This window comes from Somniosus microcephalus, chromosome 3, assembly GCF_052327205.1.
Source record: "Somniosus microcephalus isolate GS21.2 chromosome 3, FLI_Smic_1.0, whole genome shotgun sequence".
NCBI lineage: Eukaryota > Metazoa > Chordata > Chondrichthyes > Squaliformes > Somniosidae > Somniosus > Somniosus microcephalus.
In genome coordinates, this window is record NC_140989.1 from 31,468,626 (window position 1) to 31,482,128 (window position 13,503).

At 44.0% G+C, this 13,503-nt stretch overlaps 1 protein-coding gene across 2 annotated transcripts in view; it reads left to right on the forward strand.

Annotated features, from left to right (window-relative positions):
• The first annotated feature begins 812 nt into the window (after positions 1-812).
• tfb2m (transcription factor B2, mitochondrial) overlaps positions 813-13,503 on the forward strand; it is a 31,700-nt gene continuing 19,009 nt past the window's right edge. The window contains exons 1-3 of one of the 2 annotated variants that reach the window (XM_085979793.1): positions 813-1,215; positions 10,272-10,689; positions 10,786-10,877. In XM_085979793.1, coding sequence (XP_085835919.1) covers positions 10,284-10,689; positions 10,786-10,877 — 498 coding nt within the window. In that variant the 5' untranslated portion in view covers positions 813-1,215; positions 10,272-10,283. The other variant, XM_085979792.1, reaches the window with a different exon arrangement.

Here is a 13,503-nt window from a genome sequence, read left to right on the forward strand (position 1 = left end):
TTGCTGTGTGCAAATTGGCTGCTGCCTAAGAACCCACATTACAACAGTGACTCCACTTCAAAAGTACTTCATTGACTGTAAAGCGCTTTGAGACATCCGGTGGTCGTGAAAGGCGCTATATAAATGTAAGTCTTTCTTTTTCCAACTCACTTGTGACACATAGAAACATAGAAGATAGGAGCAGGAGTAGGCCATTCAGACCCTCGAGCCTGCTCCGCCATTCAATGAGATCATGGCTGATCAACATGTTAAACTCACCACGGCATGAATGCAGTTTATTTTTCCAAGTGAGTCGTCTTAATTCCTTAACCACACTGAGTGAGGCTTAACAAGTATGTTACTAACTAATGAAACTCAGGCTGGGGGCGTTGTGCACGCCACTGCCAGAGACACCAACAGCCGGTGCACCGAGCAGGTAACAGCGCACCATCATCATCGGCGACCACTCGAATTCGAGTATGGTCTGTCCTTCATCAGTCATCTACTTGTGGCTCTTCAGGTGGCTGTGGAGGCCAATCCGAGATCCACAGACTCTGCTACACTGTGGGCATGTAAGACTATTGGTAGTGACTGGAGTATGGGTCTTAAGTTGTTGTCTCTCCTTACGGCGCTGGCGTTTATCCTTAGCAGCACGCTGGAGATTCTTTTCATGTACCAAAGACATCTTACACAAGCATGCGCACTGAGGCCCCCTCGCACGGGCGGCTGCAGATTTGCGCATGCGCATTGAGGCCCCCTCGCACGGCCGGCTGCAGCTCTGCGCATGCGCTAGCAGCCATCTCCCGAATGATCGGCAGAGGTGGGCGGAGTTCCGAGGAGGCGGATCCGCTGGTCTTAATTATTTAATCAATTAGGATGGTCTTTGGAAAGAGGTTCTTCGCGGGCTGGAGCCTCAGAAACGAAGCAAAGCCTTCCCCCCCCCCGCCACCCTCTATCTTTTGTGCGTTCAAATGGCCGAGATTGAAGGGTTTTTTTTATCGATAAATTTACCAATTAGGTCGGAGCTGAGCCTCGAGTCGGTGCCAGGCCAACGGTTGAGCATGACGTAACGCGTAAGGAGACGTAAATTCCGACGTCAACGCGCAGGTTACGTTCGGTTCAATGTCACAATGGCGACGGCGTGGTGGTGTTTGAGGAGGCAAGTTGCGTGAGCTGCAACAACAGGAGTCTTGATTGAGCTTCTGCCACAATCTGGGCATACGGCGCTTGGATCAGGTCAGTGCAAACGGGATCCCTTTCTGGTGTCTTTTTTTTACAGTGCGGTGATGTCGGTGCCGCAGGACCTGCTGGATGTGACATTCCGTGACCGCCGCAGTTTGATTGTAAGCACGTTGTGTTGCTGTTCCACAGTAATGTACGCATCGAACTAATGCTGGTTTTTAAGGCAGAGGCAAACTAATCCCACTCTCGAATTAGGGATTGCTTGGAAGTGAGTCGACTCTTAATTTTTTTTCCTCCCCAAGTATTACGCAACAAGGCGGAAATTCCGCATTCAGCACCTTTGCAGTGTTGTAAATTTCAATTTATACTTAAGAACATAAGAAATAGGAGCAGGAGTAGGCCAATCGGCCCCTCGAGCCTGCTCCGCCATTCAATAAGATCATGGCTGACCTGATCCTAACCGCCAATCCACTATCACAGAACCATCTCCTGAATCTAACAGAGTTAGACACACGAAATAGGAGCAGGATCAGGCTACACGGCCCCTGGGCCCGCTCCGCTACCCACAGGGCCATGACCGATCCGAACCTAGACTCATGTCCAAATTCCTGCCCGCTCCCCGTAACCCTTAATTCCCTTTACTTCTAGGAAACTATCTATTTCTGTTTTAAATTTATGTAATGATGTAGCTTCTACAGCTTTTTGGGGCAGCATATTCCATGGACCTACCACCCTCTGAGTGAAGTAGTTCCTCCTCATCTCAGTTTTGAAAGAGCAGCCCCTTTATTCTAAGACTATGCCCCCTAGTTCTAGTTTAGTCATTAGTGACGTTCTTAGCAGCTCTAAGTAAGAGAAAATGTCAATTTAATTGGGCACTGGTGTGCATTTATGCTGCTTGCTCAGGAATGTGTGATCAAGCATTCCAGTATTTTAAAAAAAAAATCGTTCTTGGGATGTAGGCATCACTGGGAAGGTTGGTATTCATTGCCCATCCCCAGTTGTCCTGTGCAAGTGAGTGGCCTTGCTCGGCCACAGGGAGCTATTAGTTCAGGTTAGTGTGGGACTGGAGTTGCACATAGGCTGGACCAGGGAAGGGCAGGGCTGGTTTCCTTCCCTAAAGACGTCAGCTGGAGTTCTGGAACAATCTGATGGCCGAGTGGTTACTTTTTCCCTGAAAACATCTTTTGATTTCCATTTTTAAAAAACTGAATTCCAATTCTCAAACTGCCTTTAGTGAGATATGAATTTGTGTTAAAATTTTGGATTATTAGCTCAGGCCTCTGGAATACTAATCTGGTATCATAATCAGTACTCTACCCTAATTTTTGGTTTGGCTGCTGTCTATCTCATTGAAACTTAAAATTCTAACAGGACTAGACAGACTAGATGCGGGAAGGATGTTCCCGATGGTCGGGGAGTCCAGAACCAGGGGTCACAGTCTAAGGATAAGGGGTAAGCCATTTAGGAAAGAGATGAGGAGGAATTTCTTCACCCAGAGAGTGGTGAACCTGTGGAATTCTCTACCAAAGAAGGCAGTTGAGGCCAATTCATTAAATGTATTCAAGAAGGAGTTGGATATATTTCTTAAGGCTAAAGGGATCAAGGGATATGGGGAGAAAGCAGGGACCGGGTACTGAATTTGGATGATCAACCATGATCTCATTGAATGGCAGAGCAGGCTCGAGGGGCCGAATGGCCTACTCCTGCTCCTATCTTCTATGTTTCTATTGACATGTCTGTATTTCCATGCTTGTTCTCTTAACTTTTTTTTTGTAGTTCTGTCATTTGTGTAAGCCTGGCATAATGATATCTGCTAATGCCATGCTGTTCCATAAGAACATAAGAAATGGGAGCAGGAGTCGGCCATTTGACTGTCGAGCCTGCTCCGCCATTCAACAAGATCATGGCTGATCTGATCTTTGGCCTCAACTGCACAATCCCTTAACTCTCCAGTAGCTCAAATATCTCTCTATCTCAGCCTTGAATTTATTCAATGACTCCGCCTCTACAGCTCTCTGGGGTAGAGAATTCCAAAGATTCACGACCCTCTGAAAGAAGAAATTCCTCCTCGTCTCTGTTTTAAATGGGCGACCCCTTATTCTGAGACTATGCCCCCTAGTTCTAGATTCCCCCACGAGGGGAAACATCCTCTCAGCATCTACCCTGAAACCCCCTCAGAATCTTATGTTTCAGGAGAGAAATTAGGAACACTTCTACACACAAAGGGTGGTAGAAGTTTGGAACTCTCTTCCGCAAACGGCAATTGATGCTAGATCAATTGTTAATTTTAAATCGGAGCGTGATAACTTTCTGTTAACCAAAGGTATTAAGGGATATGGGCCAAAGGCTGGTATATGGAGTTAGGTCGCAAATCAGCCATGATCTCATTGAATGGTGGAGTAGGCTCGAGGGGCTGAATGGCCTACTCCTGTTTCTATGTTGATTTAAGGGATGTTGTAGTGTTAATACGAAGAGAGTGGAGGTAAATGTGTTCAAAAGTGAGTTTGATCCATTGCCTGTAGATTTGAAGCATAAGAAATAAGAGCAGGAGTCGGCCATACGGCCCCTCGAGCCTGCTCTGCCATTCAATAGGATCATGGCTGAGCATCGACCTCAACTCCACTTTCCCGCACGATCTCCATATCCCTTGATTCCCCGAGAGTCCAAAAATCTATCTATCTCAGCCTTGAATATACTCTAAGACTCCGCATTCACAGCCCTCTGGGGCAGAGAATTCCAAAGATTCACAACCCTCTGAGTGAAGAAATTTCCCTCATCTTGGTCTTAAATGGCCGACCCCTTATCCTGAGACTCTGCCCCCTAGTTCTAGACACTCCAGCCAGGGGAAACAACCTCTCAGCATCTACCCTGTCAATCCCCTTCAGAATCTTGTATGTTTCAATGAGATTACCTCTCATTCTTCTAAACTCCAGAGAGTATAGGCCCATTCTACACAATCTCTCGTCATAGGACAGCCCTCTCATCCCAGGAATCAATCTAGTGAACCTTCGTTGCACCGCCTCCAAGGCAAGTATATCCTTCCTTAGATAAGGAGACCAAAACTGTGCACAGTACTCCAGGTGTGGTCTCACCAAGGCCCTGTACAATTGTAGCAAGACTTTCTTACTCTTATACTCCAAACCCCTTGCAATAAAGGCCAACATGCCATTTGCCTGCCTATTGCTTGCTGTACCTGCATGCTAACTTTCTGTGTTTCTTGCATGAGGACACCTAAAAGTTTCTCACCATTTAAAGAAGTCTTACTCCAATTATATAGGGCCTTGATGAGACCACACCTGGAGTACTGTGTACAATTTTGGCCTCCTCACCTAAGGAAGGATATACTTGCCATAGAGGGAGTGCAACAAAGGTTCACGAGATTGATTCCTGGGATGGCGGGGCTGTCGTATGAGAAGAGATTGAGTAAACTAGGCCTGTATTCTCTTGAATTCAGAAGAATGAGGGGATCTCATTGAAGCATACAAAATTATTACAGGGCTTTATAGGGTGGATGCTGGGAGAATGTTTCCCTTAGCTGGGGAGTCTCGAACCAGGGGCCACAGCCTCAGGATAAATGGTAGGCCATTCAGGACTGAGCTGAGAAGAAATTTCTTCACACACAGGGTGGTGAATTTTTGGAATTCTCTACCCCAGAGGGCTGTGGAGGCTCAGTCATTGGGTATATTCAAAACAGAAGTCAATAGATTTCTGACTAGTAAGGGCATCAAGGGATATGGCGATAGGGCCGGTGAATGGAGTTGAGGCAGAAGATCAGCCATGATTTCATTGAATGGTGGAGCAGGCTCGAAGGGCCGAATGGCCTACTCCTGCTCCTATTTCTTGTGTTCAAATATTCTGTTTTTCTATTCTTCCTACCAGGTGAATAACCTCACATTTCCCTACATTATACTCCATCTGCCACCTTACTGCCCACTCACTCAGTCTATCTATATCCCTTTGCAGACTCTTTGTGTTCTCCTCACAGCTTACTGTCCCACCTAGCTTTGTATCATCAGCAAACTTGGATACATTGCACTCGGTCCCTTCATCTAAGTCATTAATATAGCTTGTATATAGCTGAGGCCCCAACACTGATGTTGTGGCACCCCACTAGTTACATCCTGCCAACCTGAAAAAGATCCATTTATCCCTACTCTCTCTTTTCTGTCTGTTAACCAATCCTCTATCCATGCTACTATATCACCCCCAACCCCATGAGCCCTAATCTTGTGTAATAACATTTTATGTGGCACCTTATCGAATGCCTTTTGGAAATCCAAATATACTACATCCACTGGTTCCCCTTTTATCTACCCGGCTAGTTACATTCTCAAAAAACGAATAAATTTGTCAAACACGATTTCCCTTTTCATAAAACCATGTTGACGCTGCCTAATCATGTTATGATTTTCTAAGTGCCCTGATACCACTTCTTTAACAATGGATTCCAGCATTTTCCCGACGACTGACGTCAGGCTAACTGGCCTGTAGTTCCCTGTTTCTTCTCTCCCTCCTTTCTTGAATAGTGGTGTTACATTTCTGACCTTCCAATCTGCTGGGACCATTCCAGAATCTAGGGAATTTTGGAAGATCAAAACCAAGGCATTCACTCTCCAGCCACCTCTTTTAGAACCCTAGGATGTAGGCCGTCGGGTCCAGGGGATTTGTCGGCTTTTAGTCCCATTAGTTTCTCCAGTACTTTTTCTCTACTGATATTAATTACGTTAAGTTCCTCACCCTCATTAGACCCTTCTTGGTTCCCCACCATTTTTTGGCATGCTTTTTGTGTCTTCTACTGTAAAGACTGATACAAAATATTTGTTTAACATTTTTGCCATTTCTTTATTCCCCATAATAATTTCTCCTGTCTCAGCCTCTAAAGGACCAACATTTATTTTTGCTACTCTTCCTTTTCGCATACTTGTAGAAACTCTTACAATCTGCTTTTATATTTCTCGCTAGTTTTCTCCTATTATTTCTCGCTAGTTTTCTCCTATTTTTTTCCCTTTTTTATCAATTTTTTGGTCAACCTTTGCTGGTTTCTGAAACTCTCAATCCTCAGGTTTACTATTATTCTTTGCAACATTATAAACTTCTTCTTTTCAATCGAATGCTATCCTTAACTTCTTAGTTAGCCACAGTTGGATCACTTTTCCCATGGCGTTTTTGTTTCTCAATGGAATGTATTTTTATTGAGAATTCTGAAATATTTCTTTAAATGCTAGCCACTGCTTATCTACCGCCATACCTTTTTAATCTATTTTCCCAATCTACCTTAGCCAACTTGCCCCTCATACCTATGTAATTGGCTTTATTTAAGTTTAAGACTCTAGTTTCTGACTTAGGCAAGTCTCTCTCAAACTTAATGTGAAATTCTATCATATTATGATCACTCTACCCCAGAGGATCCTTTACTATGAGATTGCTAATTAACCCTGTCTCCTTACACAATACAAGATCTAAAATAGCCTGTTCCCTGGTTGGTTCCATGACATATTGTTCTACGAAACTGTCCCGAATGCACTCCATGAACTCTTCCTCCAGACTACCTTTGCCAATTTGTTTTGTCCAGTCTAGATGAAGATTAAAGTCCCCCAAGATTATTGCAATACCTTTGTTACAAGCTCCTACTATTTCTTGATTAATATTATGTCCAACGGTATAGCTACTGTTCGGGGGCCTATATACTACTACCAGTGTTTTCTGCCCCTTGTTATTCCTTATCTCCACCCATACTGATTCTACTTCCTGATCTTCCGAGCCGAGATCCTTTCTTGCAACTGTTTTATATATTTTGCAAAGTTATATTTTTCAGGGCTACTGCTAGGCTTTGGTAGGACTAGTCAGTTTGAATAGAAGAATAGCAAGAGTGGATGGACCATCGGGCAGGTAGATGTTCACTTTATGACTAGAACTGCTTTGGGGTTAAACCTGGCTGGCACAGGATAGATAAACTACACCCAAGTCTGGTGGGAACAAGGAGATTCGCTGCTAATAGAGGAAGGGATTGAAGCTTTTTTAAAAATAGATGTGGAAAGGATAGAGAGCCAGATTCTGAATAAAAGCAGAAATTTGAGGCATTTTACGGATAAGAACAGGAAATTCAGGCCAGGTACATGAAAGCAGATGCTAAAAAATGGCACCACAACAGTAAGGAACACATTAACGTGAGTGCTAGAAGCATTGGGAACAAAGAACATAAGAAATAGGAGCAGGAGTCGGCCATTCAGCCCCTCGAACCTGCTCCGCCATTCAATATCATGATCGGATCTTGACCTCTACTCCACTTTTCTGCCTGTTCCCCATAACCCTTGACTCCCCTGTAGCTCAAAAATCTGTCTATCTCCGCCTTGAATATATTCACTGACTCCGCCTCCACAGCTCTCTGGGGTAGAGAATTCCAAAGATTCACGACCCTCTGAGAAGAAATTCCTCCTCATCTCTGTCTTAAATAGGCGACCCCTTATTCTGAAACTGTCCCCTAGTTCTAGATTCCCCCACGAGGGGAAACATCCTCTCAGCATCTACCCTGTCAAGCCCCCTCAGAATCTTGTATGTTTCAATAAGATCCCCCCTCATTCTTCTAAACTCCAGTGAGTATAGGCTCAACCTTTCCTCATAAGACATCCCTTTCATCCCAGGAATCAACCAAGTGAACCTTCTCTGAACTGCCTCCAATGCAAGTATGCTATCTCATTGATAGTGTTTGTGGCATCCTAATAAGGCATCTTCCATCACCCTTTGTACTGCAAATTGTTTCTGTTGAGGCATGAGCAGAGAGCTATGTTTTCACTTGCACTGTTGTCAAGCTGTGGAAGGCTTAATTCCATCTGACTGCTTGTGTTTTTTAGAAGTAGTTGGTGATTTTAGACTGTCAAGTTGAACTTTTAAAAACATTTTGCTAGTGCTTTGCACCAGTAGGTAATCTGTTGTAATTCTTTACTGGTACAAGACCATCTTGCCTTGCTGACTTTACATTGGTAAAGTGAGGGGTGTAAGAAAAAAAATGAATCTCTCTTTGGACTGTCTGTTCAATGGTTCGAAGCTGACTCCATGTTGGTCACAGTTATGATTTTATTGTGACTTAATACATTACAGTATTCGAGCAACAGTTTACAAAGTACAATTGAGAATTATATTACCCATTATTGTTGTTTGAATAGTAGGTGTGGCCCATTCCTCGTTCCTTCTACTCCATACGTGTTTGCACCAGTCCGGATCGGTGCCCTTCCTGGCCCTTCTACACTGAGAATGACCCAAACCCACTCGGATACACCCCAAAAACTGGAACTGCACTGAAATCCATCCATCCATCCAATCATAGGCACTGCAAGTTCTGTGTCTAGGCACAGGCCTTGTGCCTCCCTTATCTGCTTTTTAGCCTCAGCACAAGCTTTTTCTGTGTTTGTTTTCTGTTTCCACGGTGATGACACAGCCCAAGACCTTGAGGGCAACCAGTTCTAAATGTAATTAGAATCTAGTTTTTAACGAACTCTTCCCTAATTCTAACAGAGGAGAAATAAGACTACATTAATAAAACTACACTAAATTAATAAAACTATAAACTGACAATCTTATTGCACTACAGTCTAGCAAAGCTTAATGCTGAAAATTAATAAGAGATTTATAGTTGGTTATGTTTCACTGATTAGCAAAAGTTTGAACATTCTCACAGACATTAAGATTAACGACTGAAGACCGCAATTGGGGATGGGCAATAAATGCTGGCCTTGCCAGCGACGCCCTCATCCCAAAAACGAATTTTTAAAAAGAGTTCTTTTCCCTCACTTTTCTAGCAATAACCAGGCCACTTGTGACACAACCCAGGACCTGCAGTCAACAGAAAGTCCAAGACAGTGTGTTTCTTCAGAACTAAGTTCAGTCATTTAACTCTTGCAATGCTTAATCCCTCAAAAGCCCCGCGGTCAGATATCTGCTGAGTCTCACGGTTGTAGTATATGATCTGGTGAGACCAAAGCAAGGAGGGGAAAAGAAGTTTTTTTTAAAAAGCAGGATAACTGTCTTCATCAATAAGTTAATCCCATCCTGCATTTTTTTCTTGAATAAAAACTGAAAATGCAGGCCATACACAGCAGGTCTGTTGACCTCTAAGGAGTTATGATGTTTTGGGGGTGTGTACCTTTTTTCATGAGCATTTTTTTCCTTCCCATTCACTCGCTGCTCCCCTCACGAAGCAGGTGACCAAGCATCCTGATGTAAATAGTTCGACTTTCTCTGACGTTGGTTCATGATACATGACTTGACTTTTGCCGCATCTTAAGCTGCGTGACTTGAAAATCATTCTGTCCAAGCTGACAGTTTGTGGATTGTATTTGTCTTACTTTTATAATCTACGATGACATTGGCATTTTTCTGCTTCTAAAATGCCAATCTAATAATGTCTTTAATTGTACTTTGATAGAACCTACCCTTTTTATAAAAAAAAAAGTTTTCCATATTCACTATCAGCTGAGTTGTCAAATGTAGCTGACTGAAAATGTTACTTCACAAATATGACTGCAGCTTTTAAATCAAAATATGAATTGCAGGCGAATCATCTCTGGTATGAAATCACCATTAAACTTTGGTAGAACACTAGAATAAATGTTAAGAAATTTGGATTCATCATGTTAATAAATGTTTTCTAAAGTCATCGTGAATGTCATCTTACACACTCTGAGCTATAACAGGAGCTAATAGTGAATGACCAAGGCCATGGCGACGTTGACCGTCGATTTTCAGTCAACTTGATGATGGAGGGGCTGCAGTTGACCTCCGTGCTCTAGTGGGGGAAAAAAATCAGACTGAATTCCAGATCTATTTTAATATCCAGCAAGTAAGTGGGAATATGTGAACATCTGGTGAAGATGAAATGGGACTTGGCTCTGCTTACCCCTCAGTTCAAGGGCCGACTGATGCGCTCTGTCCAGACTTGTACATGAATAATGGCCGTTTATGTAATGCACTGTTTTAATCTTCAACACCCACAATGATTGGGAATGGAATCCTGACTTTATATTAGCAGCACGATTATAGAGTTAAGTATATGGTGCATAGGATTTTGATTTCATCCATCTGGAATCTTAATATCTTCCCTTTTTTTACTTCAGATCACAACCAAAATGTCGTTATTAAGCTACAAGTCTGTACTTTTCTCACTGAGGACGGTTTCCTGTAGAGCACGCGGTTGTCCGCAACAAATCCAGCATTTAGCAAGGTCGTATTCACGGGACGCTGGGTTTCCAGACAATGGCCCACCAAAATCTCCATCTCTGCACAAGCTTGAGGAATATTCAACCTATTGTGGTAGAACACAGAGATATTTGTCGGCAGTCGCCAGTTCAGTACTAAGAAAAGAGCAACAGAGGCCGTTATCCAGGTTTGACATTGAAGAAATAACAATCAAGGCAGAAAGGAGCAAACATTTCAGGAGATTTATTGTCAATCCTGACCTGGCGAATCTAATCGTGGAATGTCTTGATGGTGATCTCTCTGAAAATGATGCATTAATTTTTGAGTGCAATCCAGGTAGGTGTACTTTTTTTTTGAACATGTGTATTTGTACTTTGGTTACGGATCTTTTCCCCTCCCTTGATGATTAGTTTGGTTTTATTGCATCCTTAGGCCCTGGAGTTTTGACGCGTGCATTACTGAATGGTGGAGCGCAGAGAGTGGTGGCTCTGGAGAGTGACGAGCAGTTTTTCCCTGCGTTACAGGTATATACGTAGTTCATTTTTATTGACTTGATCAGAGTTAATGCTGAGCTCATTGCAATTTAGTGGATGAGATACATGTGGCGGGTGAATGGAACTTGGTTTTAGTTGGACCAGTGGATTGTGGATCCCATCTCTCCATACCAATTCCTGATTTCAACCTTTGTGTAGAAAAAGAAATGAAGGTCAAGCACTCACTGGGATGAGAGGCGGTAAAAGTCATAAGAAAATGAGTCCTCCTAATTTGCAGGAGCATTTCAAATGCTCTTCAGTCGGTCAGGAAAATTCTCACTTCCTCCTTGTTTATTTATTCTGTCTCCAAGTTACCAAGAAAGTTAATCCCTCCCTGTTTTTAAACTGAGGCATTCTTGGGGACATGTCTACACTAGTTGCTTCATGTCTGGTTGTGGGTCTTTTCTCACCATTACGGTCATCAGCCATGTCCATGTTGCTTTCCGTTAAGGCAGAACTTCAAAGAATTTGAAACCTGGGGTAGAATTGGTGCTAAACAGCTACAAGGGTCGAATGGTCATAGTCATAACGGCACAGAAGGAGGTCATTCGGCCCATCGAGTCCGTGCCGGCTCTCTGCACAGCAATCCAGTCAGTCCCATTCACCCGCTCTATCCCCGTAGCCCTGCAAGTTTATTTCCCTCAAGTGCCTATCCAGTCTCCCCTTGAAAACATTGAGTATCTCTGCTTCCACCACTTCCATCGGCAGTGAATTCCAGGTTATCACCACTCGCTACATAAAGTTTTCCCTCGCATCCCCCCTGTATCTCTTGCCCAAAACCTTAAATCTGTGTCCCCGAGTCCTTGTACCATCAACTAGTGGGAACAGCCTTTCCCCGTCTAGCCTATCCAAACCCGTCCTAATCTTGTACACCTCTTATCAAATCATCCCTCAACCTCCTTTGCTCTAATGAAAACAAATCCAGCTTCTCCAACCTGTCCTTGTAGCTAAGATCCCCCATTCCTGGAACCATTCTAGTAAATCTCTGCACCTTCTCAAGGGCCTTCACATCCTTCCTAAAGTGTGGTGACCAGAACTGGATGCAATACTCCAGTTGTGGCCTAACCAGCGCTTTTATAAAGGTTCAGCATAACTTCTCTACTTTTGTACTCAATACCTCTATTTATGAAACCCAAGATCCCATATGCTTTGCTAACCACTCTCTCAATATGTCCTGCCAGCTTCAGGGACCTATGCACATGAACTCCCAGGTCCCTCTGTCCCTGCACACTCTGTAAAACAGTGCCATTAAGTGTATATTGCCTCTCCCTGTCCCTTCTGTCAAAATGCATCACCTCACACTTCTCTGAATTAAATTTCATCTGCCATTTGTCTGCCCATTCTGTTAGCCTTCCTATGTCCTGTTGCAGTCGATTGGTATCCTCCTCACTGTTTGCCACACCCCCAAGTTTGGTTATATATCTCTCTATCAAAAAAAGCAGTGGCCCCAGCACTGACCCTTAGGGAACACCACTGTCTGCCATCCTCCAGTTTGAAAAACAGCCATTTACCACAACTCGCAGTACAGGTAGACTACCCTTTTATCCGAACTTCCGAAAACCGAAACCCTCTTTTTAAAAAAAAAAAAAAAACGAAGGTTTTTTCGTTCAGCTTAAGTCGTGCGCACGACCCACCCCCGCCGGCCCCGACCCCCGCCGACTTACGCTGAGCGTCAGCGTAAGTCGTGCGCACGACCCCCCGCCCAGACCCCCGCCGGCCCCGACCCCCGCCGACCGTAAGTCGGCGGGGGTCGGGCTGGCGGGGGTCGGGGTCGGCAGGGTGTCGTGCGCACGACCCCCCCCCCCCCGCCCCCGCCGACCCACCTTCCGAAATCCGAAATTCTCCGAAAACCGAAACACGGCTGGTCCCGAGGTTTTCGGATAAAGGATAGTCTACTTGTATTCTGTCCTTAAGCTAATTCCTTATCCAAGCTGCCACTGATCCACCAATTCCGTGAGCCTCAATTTTGTTAACCAGCCTTCTATGTGGTACTTTGTCAAACGCCTTCCGAAAATCCATGTAGACAACATCCACTGCATTCCCTTCATCGATCCTCCGTTACTTCATCAAAAAATTCAATTAGATTAGTCAAACACAATCTGCCTTTTATAAATCCATGTTGGCTCTCCTTAATTAGCTTTAACCTCGCCAAGTGCCTGTTAATTTTTTCCTTGATTATTGTTTCTAAAACTTTACCCACCACTGATAAACTGACCAGCCTGTAGTTACTAGGATTGTCCTTACACCCTTTATTGAAAAATGGTGTCACATTTGCCACTTTCCAATCCTCAGGCACCTCCCCCGCATCTAGGGAAGATTGGAAATTTATGGCAAGCCCCTCCTCCCCCAATTCCCTTAGCAATCTGGTTTTGCTGGATGTATCACCTCCCTACACTCCGATTTTGGAACTGGGGCTATTGTCTAAATCCAGAAAGAAATATAAAGAATCCAACACTGGATGGTACTGTAAGTTATCCTGGGACTTGACCTTTTGTAAGGGAGTGGTGAGGAGCTGCTGTGTAATAGTTTAGGGAGAAAGGATCCAACTGTTCATGGGCCACTAATTTCCATGCAGATATTGTTGGGGGTATTGGCAGTCTTTGCAGAAGCTGTGCAC